General features: G+C 41.8%; 1 protein-coding gene across 3 annotated transcripts in view; it reads right to left on the bottom strand.

Moving 5' to 3' along the window:
* ASL (argininosuccinate lyase) overlaps nucleotides 1-16615 on the bottom strand; it is a 64827-nt gene that overhangs the window by 39842 nt on the left and 8370 nt on the right. For 2 of the 3 annotated variants that reach the window (XM_033922476.1, XM_033922477.1), the window contains one exon: nucleotides 11240-11288. In XM_033922476.1, the coding sequence (XP_033778367.1) occupies nucleotides 11240-11251 (12 nt within the window). In that variant the 5' untranslated portion in view covers nucleotides 11252-11288. Of the gene's footprint in view, nucleotides 1-11239; nucleotides 11289-15538; nucleotides 15575-16615 lie in introns of those variants that run through there. The other variant, XM_033922478.1, reaches the window with a different exon arrangement.

A 16615-nucleotide genomic window follows, 5' to 3' on the forward strand; every position in this document is an offset into this window, starting at 1 on the left:
TGGTTTGTGGGTGGAAAAATTTTGCTTTGGCATGTGCTGGATCTGCTGGGTATAATGCATTAACTTGTTCCTGATTGTGGGTAGCTGGATCGTCTTTGGCATATGCCACGATGTAGTCCAATGCTGGACCAGGATTGTGGAACTTGTTCCCAAGAGCAGTTCTAGGCAACGTTCCAGAAGGTTCTGAAAGTGAATTTGTTTGCTACTGCCTTTAAGGTTGACAATAGTTATATTGTCAGCACTGTTAACCTTTAGTCTGAAAACAATCCTTCTTTGTTTTGTGCATCACATGCTGATTTTCTTGGTTATATGTATTGCACATTCCATTCTAAGTTTTATTTCTGTGGATGTTTTAAATTGTTCCCCACCTTGAACAGGTCCCCTAAGTAAGTAAATAAAAAATTTGTTTCCAATGAAAAAGATACCCAGAAATAGTACATATGGTGGGGAGAGACAGATTTTTTGTATCAAAGAACTCCTAGTCAGCTGGAAAATAAACACCTACATTTATTAAAAAATAAATAAATAAATAAATCTAGAGAGATATTTGATATGTTATCAAAGAAGAGAGCATATATTTCTATATCCATCTCATTTAGGGGCATTAATCCAACCCTTAGAACTTGCTTCTTAGTGAAGGAGTTTCTGTCATGATAGGGTGCTTGAATTGACCACTTAATTTTCAGGTTAACTGCTAGGGGCAGTTGCAAAGCAGATTTTGGGTATGGTTTGACTTAGGCACCCTGATTTAGGCCAAGAAAACCTGGCCTAAATAGCAGTGCGCCTAAGGATTCAATGCCTACTGGTACCTAAGAATGCTTAGATACTGCTAGCGGATGACTGACAACCACACTGAATGGCGCCTCGGAATTTCACGACCCAAACAATCATGAAGGAGTAAGGTATCAGATAAACACTACCCCAAAACCAGCTAAACAACAAATGAATAGTGTAGAGCAGGGGTAGGCAATTCCGGTCCTCGAGAGCCACAGTCAGGTCAGATTTTCAGGATATCTACAATGAATATGCATGAGATGGATTTGCATTTCAAGGAGGGAGCGCATGCAAATCCATCTCATACATATTCATTGTGGTTTTCTTAAAACCTGACCTGGCTGTGGCTCTCGAGGACTGGAATTGCCTACCACTGGGGTAGATAGTCTAAAAAAAAACCCAAAACAAAGTGTTTAAAAAAAAATTTTTAACCAAAGGGTTCTAATATAATGTTACCATGTACAGTGTCTCTAGCACATTGGTTACTGTTGAGCTCTGTAGAAAATAGGGAGAGAGATCTCAGATTTGCATGTTGTTAAAAGACCACTGGGTTATTTCAGGTCCCGTTTTGAAGATCCAAGTCTATAATCATCTGAATCTCAACAAACCTTAAAAAAGGGCAGCATAGTTATAACATACTAGCTCAGTCCCAGGTTAGCAAAAACATCACTGAAAAAAGCTTACTAAAAATGAAAAAACAAACATTCAAAACCGACAGTAGCTTTTCCCTCTATGTGGCAAACTTATCTCATCCATGAAGACTCCAGGTCTGGTTTTGTATACACTCCCGACGCTCACCAACAAAGCATTTTGGTCTCTATAACCTGCTTTGGGGAATTCATTGTGCCATAACAATAGTTTAATATCAGCAAAGCCAGCTCCTATTCCATGATCCCGGCAGGATTGGTGAGCATCAGGAGTGTATACAAAACCAGTGCTGGAGTCTTCATGGACGAGATAAGTTTGCCAGATAGAGGGAAAAGCTTCTGTCAGTTTTGAATGTTTGTTTTTTCGGTGATATTTTTGCTAACCTATGGTTGGCCTAGTTCAGGGGTAGGCAATTCCGGTCCTCAAGAACCGGAGCCAGGTCAGGGTTTCAGGATATCCACAATGAATATGTAAAAGATGGATTTGCATGCACTGCCTCCTTGAGATACAAATCTATCTCATGCATATTTATTGTAGATATCCTGAAAACCTGACCTGGCTCCGGCTCTCGAGGACCGGAATTGCCTATCCCTGGCCTAGTATGTTATAACTATACTGCTCCTTTTAAGGTTTTCTGAGGGTTGAGATTCAGATGATTACAGACTTGGATCTTCGGAACGAGACCTGAAATAACTGTGCTATATGAGGCCCGATGATCCTTGAACAACATGTGAATGTGATGTCTCTCCCTATTTTCTAATGTCAACAATAAGCAACATGCTACTTAATTGAGACTACATGGTAACATTATATTGGAACCCCTTGGCTAAAATAATAAAAAATAAAATTGTGTTACATATTTTTTGTTTTTTTGAGATTATCTACCCTATTCTTTTGTTGCCTAGGAATTACGTCTTTAATGTCATATCTCAATGTAAGCTGCTTTGGTTGAACCACAGAAAGACAGTATGTCAAATCCATGACTCCCTTACCCTCCTTCTCCTGCATTGTATATAAAGACGGCTTGAATCTATACATGGAGAGGTCTGGTCATGGCAAATAACAGAGGGGACAGGGTAGAGGGAAAAGGAATTTATGTGTAGGAGAAGAGCAGGAGTATCAAGGCAGCAAAGAACAGAGGAAGTGGAAACATCTGCAGGATAAGATTGTGGAGCATACGGGCAATATGCCAAAGCCAGACAGGCAGCAAAGCAGAGAGTAGCAGGAGAGAAGTTTTCAAGTTTTTATTAAAATTTGATTCAGTCGCTTAGCCAATTTTTAAGCAAAATACAAATTAAAAAAAAATAATGGGAAAACCAAAAACATAACAAGATAAAACCAACGCCAATGACAGAAAAATTAAAAGAATTTAAATAAAACAACATCAAATAAATGGCGTACTAATAGTTGAGAATTTTGACAGATAAACATGAGACAGAAAGGCGGTATATAAATACCTAATCAACTTGAAACTTGAAGTTGGGTTAGAACTACAAGTTGTATAGGAAAGAAAGACAAATAAGGAAGGGGAACATTGCTACTTGTTTTTTTAGAGGAATTTGAAGAATGATAAGAGAAAGAGAGATTGTTCACCCTCTCTAAGGTGAAAAGAATGAGAGGGCACTCTTTAAAGTTAAAAGGGGATAGATTCCGTACAAACGTAAGGAAGTTCTTCACCAAGAGAGTGGCAGAAATTTGGAACGTTCTTCTGGAGGCTGTTATAGGGGAAAACACCCTCCAGGGATTCAAGAAAAGGTTGGATAAGTTCCTACTGGAACAGGACATACGCAAGTAAGGCGACTCAAATAGGGCACTGGTCTTTGACCTAAGGGTTGCCGCATGAGCGGACTGCTAGGCATGATGGACGACTGGTCTGACCCAGCAGCAGCACTTCTTATGTTCTTATGAGTAAATCAAATGTTGAAAGCTTCTTTGAACAGATGACTCTTAAGCAGGCCCTTGAAATGGTCAAGGTTGCTCTCCTGCCTTACGGGAGGGAGCTGGTAAGGTATTCCAAAGTTGTGGGGCCACCACTGAAAAATGTTATGCCTTTTTGTTCCTATTATTCGAAGGGAAGGGACTGTAAGCAATTTACGGTCAGACGATCTAAGAATCCGGGATGGCTCATATGGAATAAGATATTTATCAATGAATTGAGGTGATTTGGAATGTATTGTTTTAAATGTTATTAATGAAATTTTATAAGAAATTCTTTGATTGATTGGTAACCAATGGGCGTTCCGAAGCAAGGGGGTTACATGGTCAAGTTTCTTAGTTTTTGTTATTAGTTTGATTGCAGCGTTTTTGAATTTGAAGGCATCTCAATTCTTTCTGAGTTATTCCTGTAAATAGGCTGTTGCAGTAATCCAGTTTTGCAATGATTAATGAGTGAACCAATAGGTTCAAAGATTTCGATTCTAGGAATTTAGAGATTGACCGAATCATCCTGAGCTTGAAAAAACAAGATTTGAGGCAAGAGCAGTCTGTCAAGAGACATCAAAGGGTCTTTTACCAAAGGGCACTGAATTTTGTGTACTTAAAGCACCCTAATAGCAAGAATCAGCAAGTACAAAGGCTGTGCAGCATGTCTTTGCAATTGACCCATGGACGTGTGCATTGGTACGCAAAGACCCTCCTACTGAGGCGCTAAGTCACAGGTGTCAAAGTCGGTCCTCGAGGGCCGGAATCCAGTCGGGTTTTCAGGATTTCCCCAATGAATATGCATGAGATCTATGTGCATGCACTGCTTTCAATGCATATTCATTGGGGAAATCCTGAAAACCCGACTGGATTACGGCCCTCGAGGAGGGACTTTGACACCCCTGCGCTAAGTAAAGCTGCACTAATTGCAAAGGATGTTAGCGCATGTTAATTATCGTGTGCTCACTGCATTATGCAGTCCGTGCTGATTTTCCACTCATTACTCCCCTAGTTTCTGCCCCCTAACACAATATGCAGCCAATATGTAAATTAGCACATGCAAGCTGACATATCACTGCGATAGCTGCTAGCATGCCTCTATAGTAGCAATTAATGTGCCCTAATTATTGTTTATTAGTTCATTTATATTTCATATACCACTTTTTATCACTATAACAAGCTTAAGCGGTTCACACTGCATTTTTTCTGTCTGTCTCGGTGGACTCACAATTTAACTATGGTACTTTATGGAGGGTTATGGCAATAGGCCACTCCTTCACAGCTTAATGCATTTTACTAAAAAGACACCCGAGTCACCTGCAATGTGTATGTGACACATGCAGCTGGAAGAGATCTCAAAACCACGAAGAGAATCCCTCTTTTCATGTACTCTGAAAGGCCAACATAACAGCACTGAGCAGCCATGAGGTCCCCCTGGGCCTTAATCACCAAGAACAAAAGCAGGCCTGGAACAGGCGGCAGGAGCCCGGTAGGAAAACCAAGAGGACCTGTCTCTGGAGGGGGTGGTGATGAGAGGGAGCATTTGCTGGGCCTATGATGGAGAGGGCGACTGAGTTCAAGAGAGGTTGCTGGAGAATGGGGATTGTTTGATGCCAAAAAGAAAAGACTGATTGTAAGGGATGGTTTTGCATAGATTTATACCTAGACTGTAAAATTCTCACTTTTTGTCTTTCAATCTCACTCTTTCGGGTAGGTTATCTTTGCCGCATCTCCTTCTCGGCGTGACAGCAAAGAAATGCGACTTTGGGATACCCAAATACAAGGTATACTTCAACCTCCAGTTTCAGCAGTTGGAGAAAATTCACAAGTAAGAATGGAGGAATAAAACATGCAGCAGTTATCTACATGCTTGCTGTCACATATTCATTTACGAGCATAAGAATCGCCTTACTGAGTCAGACCCATGGGCCATCAAGCCCAGTAGTCCGTTCTCATGGTGGCCAATCTAGGTCCCTAGTACTTGGCCAAAACCCAAAGAGTAGCAACATTCCATGCTACCAATCAAGGGCAAGCAGTGGCTTCCCCTATGTCTTTCTCAATTACAGACTATGGGCTTTTCCTCCAGGAATATAATGGACTTTTCCTCCAGGAATATAATGTAATATGAAGTAATATAAAGTATATATAGAACCACACCCACTTAAAGCTGGTGGTGCAGGGGAGATGCCAGAGCCCCCTATCCAGATGCTGACATCAGTTAATTTCAAAAGCCACTGGAACGCTGCTCCCTTCTTGCCCTTGTTTTAACATTTGGAAGATGGAGCTTTCAGGGCTTCTCTAGTTCTATTTTTTGACCATATGAGCTCTCCCTTGCTCACACTGCCCATTCCAGGGAAGCTGGTGTGATATGCCTTATTGTTAAGGTAGGTATGTCTCGGGCTTGAAAAAGTTCAGAAACACTGATGTGAGTAAATCAGCATGATGAGAGCTTTGTGCTTGCTAGATCTGATGTGAACTCATTACAGGCAATGGGAGACAAAGAAAAGAGAGAAATGGCAAATAGAGAATGACACGGGGACAAATTTTTCCCCGCCCCCCCCAGGAACTCATTTTACCGTCTCCGTCCCTGCAAGTTCTTTTCCTGTCCCTGCCCCATTCCTGCAAGCTCCATCCTCAGCTGCACAAACTTTTAAAATCGTAAGTGTTCGATGCTTGTGAGGTTAAGGCAGAGCTTACAGGAATGGGGCAGGGACAGGAAAAGAACTTGCAGGGATGGGACAGGGAAATTGAGTTCCGACGGGGACAAATTTGTCTCCGTGTCATTCTCTAGTGGCAAACAGAAGGTAGGGAAGCTTTGAAACATCAATTGTTAAGGCTCCATGTGATTTTTCAGTCAATCAGGAAATGTATGATGTGTGATTCATCTGTTATTTTGGGGTCTCATCCAGAGATGTAATGCATATTTTTAAAAAGGTTTCCAGAGGTGACTGGGGAAATTATAAACCAGTGAGCCCGACATTTGTGCAAGACAAAATGGTAAGAGACTACCAAAACAAAATTATTGAATATATACAGTTCTTAGTCAGCACGGATTTAGTCAAGAGAATTCCTGCCTCTTCAATCTGCTACATTCCTTTGAAGAGGTAAATAAACATGTGGATAAAGGTGAGCAGAATAATATTGTCAAAATGCCTCTTAAATATCCAGATTCACAAAGTACCTCACGACTCCTGAGGAACTTAGAAAGTCATGGGATAGGAGGCAGTGTCCTGTTCTCGATTAAAAACTGGTTAAAAGATAGAAAACAGAGAGTGGGGTTAAATGGTCAGTATTCTGAATGGAGAAGGGTAGATAGCGAGGTTCCCCAGAGATCACTGTATTTCTAAAAAGATATAGTGGAAAAAGAAAAGGTACAAAGAAGGGCGACAAAAATGATAGATGGGATGGGGCAACTTCCCTAAGAGGAAAGGCTAAAGTGGCTTGGAGAAGAGACAGCTTAGGAGAGACATGATAGAGGTCTATAAAATACTGAGTGGACTGTAAAGAGTAGAGGTGACTCACTTGTTTATTCTTTCCAAAACTACTAAGGCTACAGAGCATGCAATAAAGTTACTAAGTAGTAAATTTACAACAAATTGGAGAAAATATTTCTTCATTCAATGTGTAATTAAACTCTGGAATTCATTGCCAGAGAATGTGGTAAGAACAGTTAAGATAATATGGTTTTTAAAAAAACGTTTGGATAATTTCTTAATAGAAAAGGCCATAAGCCATTATTAAGATGGACTTGGGAAAATCCACCGCTTATTTCTAGGAAAAGCAGTGCCAAATCGGTTTTGGGATCTTGCCAGGTACTTGCGATTTGAACTGGCCACTATCGGAAACAGGATACTGGGCTTAATGGACCTTCGGTCTATCCTAGTATTGATTCAGGGATTCACAAACTGTGGTTTCAAAAGAAGAATTTCAATTGATATGAAGGAAACTATCTTCTCTTTGTCTGTGATTATGCACACAAGTAGTAATTAAAGCAGTTCCACTGATCTCCCCAATCTTTCTCCGCCCTTTACTCCAAGATCATGATGTCACTTTCATCATCTCTTTTTTGGATAGGTAACATACACTTATGCTACCCGTGACCTCTCTTAAATCCATTTCAAAATGTTCCATCCTTTTGTGCAAACAGCATAAGGTTAATGATTCTTTGCCAATCAATTGCCAATTCAGGTTACATCAATTCCCCTCCCCCCAACACTAGCATGAGCTATTTGTTCACATGTCATGGGAGACCTAAGTAAACAAGTCAAGTGTCCCTTCCTCTACAACAGTGGTTCCCAACCCTGTCCTGGAGGAACACCAGGCCAATTGGGTTTTCAGGCTAGCCCTAATGAATATGCATGAAGCAAATTTGCATGCCTATCACTTCCATCACATGCAAATCTCTCTCATGCATATTCATTAGGGCTAGCCTGAAAACCCAATTGGCCTGGTGTTCCTCCAGGACAGGGTTGGGAATCACTGCTCTACAAGTTACATAATGAGGTATGCCCTTGCAAAACTGCCCTCTCCTCTATCTCAGAAATATCTAGTTTAGTATCAGGAATTAAGTTTCATAATTTACTTTCAAGTGTGCCAGCATTTTACAGGATTTAGCCATGATCCAGGTTTCAGTACTGCCATTCTAAGCCTGGCACTAGAAAAGGTTCAAAGAAGAGCAACCAAGATGGTAAACGGGTTGGAACTCCTCTCGTATCAGGAAAGACTGAAACAGTTAGGGCTCTTCAGCTTGGAAAAGAGACGGCTGAAGGGAGATAGGATTGAAGTCTACAAAATCCTGAGTGGAGTAGAACGGGTACAAGTGGATCGATTTTTCACTCCATCAAAAATTACAAAGACTAGGGGACACTTGATGAAGTTACAGGGAAATTATTTTTGTGACATTGTGAAGGGATATTGGATGATACAAAAATCTGCAATAGTGTACATACCCTGGAAGGTATTGAAAAGATGAGGAAACAACATGCAAAAATTCTAGACTAGGGTGAGCAGTTTTTATACAAAGAGGACTTCATGGATGTCACTATTATTCCTAGATGGCTCCAATATTATGTAGTGTCAGAAATGGAAATGCACAGAATTCCACAGACCTTCTGTAATAAATAAGTAAACGTTCCTAAAAATTATGAAAATTTTCTAGAGTGGCTATTCTGAAGATATTTGTACAATATAGTATTTAAAAGTTCCATAACTCCGATTAATGAGACTTTCTGTGTTTACTTCCCGTGGTCTTGTGAGAAGCAGGTCGCCCGCCCCTGGTCGAGAATTTGGTAGATAATCCGATGCAGTTTTTAGCCTTTTCTCCCTCTAACAATACTCAGTTTGGTTACCCAGTTTGTGTCCATTTACAAAGCTTTGGTTTTTGAAAGGAAAGGATGAAAAGAAACCAGCACAAAACAAATTGGAATAAAAAAAAGAGAGAGTGCACCAAGAAGCACATCTGCTTAGACATTAAAGTTTCATCTAGACCTAAACTCTCCTTTAGGTCATGACATATTTTACTAGATATAATAAAGATGCCAGAAACTTTCCAAACCACAGAGTTCCCTGCTTTTTGATGCCTTCAAGCAATTTTCTGTACCAATGCACTCCAGATTCAGTTATATAAAAAACAAAAAAAAACCCAACAAATTGAATCCCTGTATTAAAATGATATACCCTTTACATTCCACTGTGGCGACACATCAAGTCCCACTACTATTTTCCATGCAGTTTAGTGAAACACTTACCCCCTCTTCCACGAAACCGCGCTAGCAGTTCCTAGCGCGGAGAGCCACGCTGAATGGCCTACGCTGCTCCCGACGCTCATAGGAACTTTAGCTCCCCGCATTAGAAACCGCTAGTGTCGTTTCGTAGAAGAGGGAGTTAATGGCCTCATTAACATGGATTTTAATAGAGTGCGTGCCCATGTCTTCTGAATTCTGTCATTTCTATTCTTATTCAATGCCTTATGACTTTGTATTTCCAATGCCCAGTGCATTATTATTGTGAACCGCCATGAACTGATGCTTTGGCGGTAAATAACAATAAACTATTATTCTGCGTGAGTTAACATCCATGCTCAACTCCTCTCTGCACTGCTTGGAAGGTAATGTGGGCATACAGTCCACAGTAACTGTAGTTACTCTTGCAATACTTTTCTGCATTGGTCCTTCCGTGTGTGAAAGATAACGATCAGTGTATCACAAACTGTGTGCTGCGACACATTAATGAGACGCCAGCGCGCCGACAATCGAGCGCTGACAATTTGGCGCAAGAAAGAAGCGCGTCGCGGAAAAACTTAGTTTTAAAGAGCTCCGAAGCGGGGTGTGAGTGGGGAACCCCCCCACTTTACTGTATAGTGGTTGCACTGCTGTTGGGGGGGGGGGGTTGGAACCCTCCATTATAGAGAAAACAGAACTTTTTCCGATTTTTTTGGGGAAAAGTTCCATTTTCTCTATAAAGTGAGAGGCTGCACCCCCCACACCCCCCCCCCCAACGGCTGTGCGAATACTATGCAGTAGTGTGGGGGTTTTCCCTCCACACCTCCCATCAGAACTCTTTAAAACTAAGTTTTCCCACAGCGCGTTTTTCTTGCACCAAATTGTCAGCGCTCGATTGTCGGCACGCTGGTGTCTGGCGCGCGATTATCCCGTCACCCACTAATGTGCTGCCTGAAATTCCAGGTGGGCCGCACGGAGAAGAAGAGGCACTGGCTGACTGCCTACAGGACGTGCCTCTTGCATCAAGAGGCACATCCTATAGGCAGTCAGCTTGCGCCAGCACCTCGCCTCTCCACACATTTCCTTCCAGCACCCCGAAATGGCGGCTCAGGCCCCCCGTTAGAGGGCCTTCATGCATGCGCGGATGTCGAGGTGATGACATCATGCGTGCGATGTCATCACGTCGACATCTGCGCACTCCCGGATGTCTCGAGCCGCGGCCAACACATTTAGGGCTCCTTTTACAAAGGTGCGCTAGCGTTTTTAGAGCACGCACCGGATTAGCGCGCGCTATCCGAAAAACTACCGCCTGCTCAAGAGGAGGCGGTAGCGGCTAGCGCGCGCTATTCCGCGTGTTAAGGCCCTAACATACCTTTGTAAAAGGAGCCCTTAGTGTGCTGCGGGGCTCGGCAAAGTTTGCAAGACCACTGATATAGATAAAAGCATTAGGTTTCAAATTTAGAAGGGGGGAGGGGAGTTACAGAGAAATCGTGGCACCTCATTTCTTCTGCATTTTTCCTTCCATGTTTCTGCTTCTAATTAAGAGCTTGATTGGCTAAGCTTTAGTTTTCCTACAAGTAGAGTAGGGGGGAAAGCCTTAGTAATTTAGGCCCTACAGCTGTCTATCGGGGCTGGCCAGTGGAAGATGCAGGGCTAGTGTGGAACCTTGTCAGAAGACGCTGAAAAGTGAAGCCGTGTGAAAAGAAAAAAATAAAAATAAAAATAATTAACTCTGGTAGAGCCAACCCCGGTCCATTTTTTTTTTTCCCCCAAATCTCTATTCATTTTAACATATACATCAAGTGTACATTAAAATATGAACACAACATATTACATTATCACTTGTCTAATTTAAATTTTGAAAGTACATGCAATCTGGTCTTTGAGAAAATGTAGTTTTTCACTAAAGAAATGGCTGGAAGAAGGGCTGAATAAAATGGCCCTGGTCTTCGAGGAAGGGTATTTTTCCCTTCAGTGCCTTCTTAGGCTGCAGAAATAATGCTTCACTGCATTAAGGTGGGGGAGGGAAAGATTTGTAAAATCCAACCCTCACCAAAACAATTTTCACTAACTGAAATTCAACCCTTGTGCAAGTCATAATTTTTCATGCCAGGTTATACCGTTCAATTGTAGTATATAATTTTCAAAGCAGGATTAGTAAAATGAAGGGCACAAACCTCAGATGCCATTTTTGGGTCAGCTTTTAGTTAAGGATCAGTCTGTCACCTAAAAAAGCAAAAGGTTTTAATTTTAGCTATATGAAAATGAAACACTGCAAGCTTTGCAAAACTTAGCTAGACCTCTAATGTATTTTTTGCAAAATTATTTTTTGGGCTCTTTTACTCAGTTGCATTAGATCAGGGGTGTCAAAGTCCCTCCTCGAGGGCCGCAATCCAGTTGGGTTTTCAGGATTTCCCCAATGAATATGCATGAGATCTATTTGCATGCATTGCTTTCGAAGCATATTCATTGGGGAAATCCTGAAAACCAGACTGGATAGCTGCCCTCGAGGAGGGACTTTGACACCCCTGCATTAGATGATACAATATGTCTAATGCAGTGAAAAATGGATTACCACGAGATGCAATACAGTATCACACAGTAGATTTTGAATGTACATGCACTAACCAGGCATTGTCAGGGGCAGAAAGTGGGCATTCCTGTGCTAACCAGTTTATGCATTTACATTATCATGAGCTAACTTGTTACTGCACAGATAATGCAGGAGCCCTTACTGCAGGGGTAGGGAACTCCGGTCCTCGAGAGCCGTATTCCAGTCGGGTTTTCAGGATTTCCCCAATGAATATGCACGAGATCTATTTGCATGCACTGCTTTCAATGCATATTCATTGGGGAAATCCTGAAAACCCGACTGGAATACGGCTCTCGAGGACCGGAGTCCCCTACCCCTGCCTACAAAACAAGAGACAGTAGGCCTGGATTCTATAAACGGCACCTACATTTTAGGCACCACTGGGCACAGTTGTCAATCAACCTTTAGGTGCTATTTATAGGGCTCCTTTTACAAAGGTGCGTTAGGGCCTTAACGCGCGGAATAGCGCAAGCTAAAATGCCGCTACCACCTCCTCTTGAGCAGGCAGTAGTTTTTCGGGTAGTGTGCACTAATAACGCTAGCGCACCTTTGTAAAAGGAGCCCCTAGTGGCACCTAAATGGACTTAGGTGTTGCCAGGCGTTCTAGACATAGGCATCCCTCCTTTAGGCCAACTTTTCACTTGCCTAATTTGGCAGCGCCTAACTCAACCACCTGCATTATCCGCCCCCTAACCACGCCTACTTTTTCAGATAAGCATCATTAGATGTCCTGAGGCATTGGAGGTCGCCTCCACTTAGGCATCCTAAGAATTCAGCTCCACACTCTTAAATTGTTTAAACTTTCTTTTTTTGATTGGCTGAAAACCAGCATGGTCAATTACCAGACCGATATAAGCCAATTAAAAAAAAGTGCAGATCCTGAACTTAGGCGTCACTAGGAAGTCGAAAATAGGGCGCCTAATAAAGGCATCCTTTATAGAATATGGCCCTTAGTGCCCAGGCAATAATTTTTAAAAATGACTGTTCACTAATGGGAAACTACCAACTTGGAATGAGGGTGAATATAACCTCATTTGAATGAAAGAGGAGGAAAAAGACCACAGTATATAAACAAAGAACAAACCCATCTTACAGAATTTTGTCCGTTAAAAAACCTCCATCCCCTAACATATAAATCATTGCATTTCTGTAGTATGGTTCACATATAATTTTCCCCCACTCAATAATTATATATTCAACTTGAAAGGAGCAGGGAACTTATGCTAATGGAGCTGCCTGTTTCACTTCATTTGCGAGCTCTCTCAAATAATTTGGTTGTAAGTTAATCTAATCATGTATTTCTTAATGGGCAGACTGGATGGACCGTTCAGGTTTTTTATCTGTCATCATTTACTATGTTAAATTGGAAACTTGCTCTTGAGAGTGGTAGAAAGCTGGAATGCTCTTCCGGAGGCTGTTATAGGGGAAAACACCCTCCAGGGATTCAAGACAAAGATAGACAAGCTCCCGCTGGGTGCTGGTAGGGCTAGTCTCGGTTAGGGTGCCGGCCTTTGATCAGAGGGCTGCCGCGTGAGCAGACTGCTGGGCATGATGGACCACTGGTCTGACCCAGCAGCGGCAATTCTTATGTAGTGTATATTTGAATGAAGATAAGGTCCATCGGTGTGGTTTTATATTCACTAAAAGGAACATTAGTGCAAATTATTAATGGAAAAAATGTTGAAAATTGGGGGTTTTCTTAATTATACATTCTGGTGGAAGTCGTTGTGCCATATTTTTAAGATGGAAAGAGTAATAGCAGTACAAAAAGGGACATATAACTTTATAAGATATGGGGGCCATTGGAAAAATATTGTGATGAATAGGCATTTCTTTTCTGTTCCTTTTCTTTCTTAGTTTTATCTAACACACTCAAGGGGGGAGGGTGGATTATAACAAGATGTTATAATATGTTGTATAATATTGCATATTCTATTTTAATTGAGAATGGATGAAGGGGGGGAGGGGAGAGTTTTACACTATTATATTTCATGTGCTAGATAATATAGTGCTATATTGAAATTATTTTTATGATATATTTTTATGCACTTATTGTTTGATTTAAAAATGAATAAAGATTTTTTAAAAAAGAAAAGACCCTTGTAAGGTCACACTAAGGCCTATTTTTAACACAGCTTAGTAAAAAGGACCCATTTGTATTTAAGGCATATTTAATAAATCCTTCTTTTCTAAAACCTCATCACTCGCTATCTTGGATATTTATTTAAATTTAGGATCCCCTTCTACAAAAGCCTAGCATGTGCAAGTGCCACGTGGTCCAGCAGTATATAATAGGACATGTAGAATTTAACACACATTAGTGTTCATTAGTGCATCAAACTTTTAGGGCTCCTTTTACGAAGCCGCGTTAGTGGCTTTATTGCACGCAACTTTTTAGCGCGCGCTAACTCCCGTGCTAGCCGAAAAACTACCACCTGCTCAAGAGGAGGCAGTAGCGGCTAGCACGGCCGGCAAATTAGTGCGCTATTACCTGCGTTAAATCACTAACGCGGCTTCGTAAAAGGGCTCCTTAGTTAGTTTCTTATGTTGTTAAAAGCCATCGACTCGTGCTCGAACCTAGAGATTTGATGAATTGCATATCTTAAAAAGAAATCAGTTTTGTGCTAGTCCAGAAAAGGTCCTTCAGAGTCACCCCCATGGCTGTTTTCAACGTGTCCAACCGTCTGATTGCAGGTCACCCTCTTCGCCTAGTTCCTTCGATCTTCCCAAACATGATGTCCTTCTCCAGTGAGCTCTCTCTTCTGATGATGTGACCAAAATAAGACAGTCGTAACGTCATCATTTGGGCTTCGAGTGACATACCCGGTTTGATCTCCCCCAGAATCGATTTGTTAGTCCTTCTGTCTGTCCATGGCACGTCTAAAATCCTTCTCCATCACCAAAGATTCTTAAGTACCACCTGCAAATCCAAAAGCTTTTGAAGTAGTGCATGCCAGTGTTTCCCAAGCTGATCCGGGTGTACTCCCTTGCCAGTCAGGTTTTCAGGATATCCACAGTGAATATGCATGAAAAAGATTTGCATATAATGGAGTGTACTCAAATCAATTTCATGCATATTCATTGAGGATTTCTTGAAACTCTGACAGGCAAGGGGTACTCCAGGACCAATTTGGGAAACACTGCTGTATACGTTCAGGTACAGTAGGGGGCTCCTTTTATCAAGCCGCGCTAGTGGGGTTAACACGCGCGACTTTTCATCATGCTGGCCAAAAACTACCGCCTGCTCAAGAGGAGGCGGTAGCAGCGCGGCTGGCGGTTTAGCGTGCGTTAAACTGCTAGCGCGGCTTGATAGGAGCCCAAGGTATTTTTTTTGACCCTGGAAAGGTTACAGTCTGAGTCTGTACTAGGCTCCCCAGGTTCGCAGCCCAGTGCACTAACCATCAAGCCACTCCTCCATTCCATACAAAGCGGATCAATGGTTGTGCACCAATTCTTTGTATTTAATTTGGCTTTTTACTTTGCTCACATCACCAAAATCCCAACTATTTTGTTGTCCCTACTTCAGGCTCCTCCCTGCTTTCCTCGTCCTCTGTTATGTCCTCCAGTTCTTAAATCAGCTAATTTGCTACCAGAATCTACATTTTCATTTCAGGCAAATCTTTTTCCTTTCAACCAGATCTTGCCAGAATTCTTCAGTAGCACAGCAGTCACATGGAAGATAAAATAACCTGCCAGAATGACACCACTCTTCCTATACTCATACAGTGGCATTTTTTTTTTGCGGGAGGTGGTGGGGAGGGCTGATATCAGGTTGCCAACCTGTAATCTTTTTGAACATGTTGCCTCTTCCCTCTCCAAGCAGGAATGGAGGTGCAGGCCATCAGCAGACTCAACCTAGTTTCTGTAAAGAAAAATTACCCACCTGATACAGCCACCTTCCTTCTGTCTGCCCTGGCAGTTCAGAGATCAGGCTTTTGAAGCCAGCTAGCTACACTTGTCCCCTCAGCCCTGCCTCTTTTCCACTGGCCAATCATGGAAGCTCCTGATGTTGAATTTCAGGGTCAATGCCTTTTCCTCTCCCCTTGCAACATCTGGAGAAATCAAGGTCCAGAGTCGATCTGCAGCACAGGACATTCACAGTGTTCAGTGCCCAGTTCCATGCATGTTGTAAGAGACTGCACGACTGCTTTTTTTTTTATCTATCTAAAACAATTTTATCTTTTCCAGTCTATAGAGAAAAGACAGTAAAGCAGCCTAGCCTCATGTTCCTTAGAGAACTGCAGCTTGGTATGTTTCTAATCTTTGTAAAACATGACTATTCTTTAGGTTTTTTTCCTGGATCTCTCTAAAAATACCAGCATCCACACTAAAGGGTCTGAATTAACAAATAACTGACTGCTCCCCGCAAACCCACTTGTCCTGCAATCTTACCTGTCAAGGGTGTCATTAGCCCCTGAAGAAAGGAAGAGCTGTTGGAATTCGACTTGGGATCACTTACACCTTTTGAAAATGCTGGTTGTGTGCAGGCACTTTCTCAGTGCTGATGTGTTCTATGAATGAATACCTAGCAAAACTGAAAGGCCATTCTGCCAAACACCCATAAATATAAAACACAATACAGCATATAGAAAGCATTGAAGTTTTGAATAAGTGTGCCGTGCCAACAAAGAGCAATTCCAAGGACAGAGCCACAAAGAAAGCATTGGCAGAGAGTGGGTGACAGCGAGTAAGCAATCATTTCAAAACCTACAGTCGCAATTCCTTCTGGATATGTTTGCAAGGGGGGGAGGGGGAGACAAAGAAAAATGTTACCAGAACTTGCCATTATTTTTCATTTCTGCATTTTGTAATCTTATATTCTTTGCTTTTTCAAACTACTTTATACAAGCATTATTTTTCAAAACACACATACAAATGGCCATATTTTCTTTGACTATAAACATAAAAATGGGGGTAGCTTAAAACATTCAAGGCATGACTCCTTAGATCAGGGGTGTCC

The sequence above is a fragment of the Geotrypetes seraphini genome, chromosome 15 (assembly GCF_902459505.1).
Source record: "Geotrypetes seraphini chromosome 15, aGeoSer1.1, whole genome shotgun sequence".
NCBI lineage: Eukaryota > Metazoa > Chordata > Amphibia > Gymnophiona > Dermophiidae > Geotrypetes > Geotrypetes seraphini.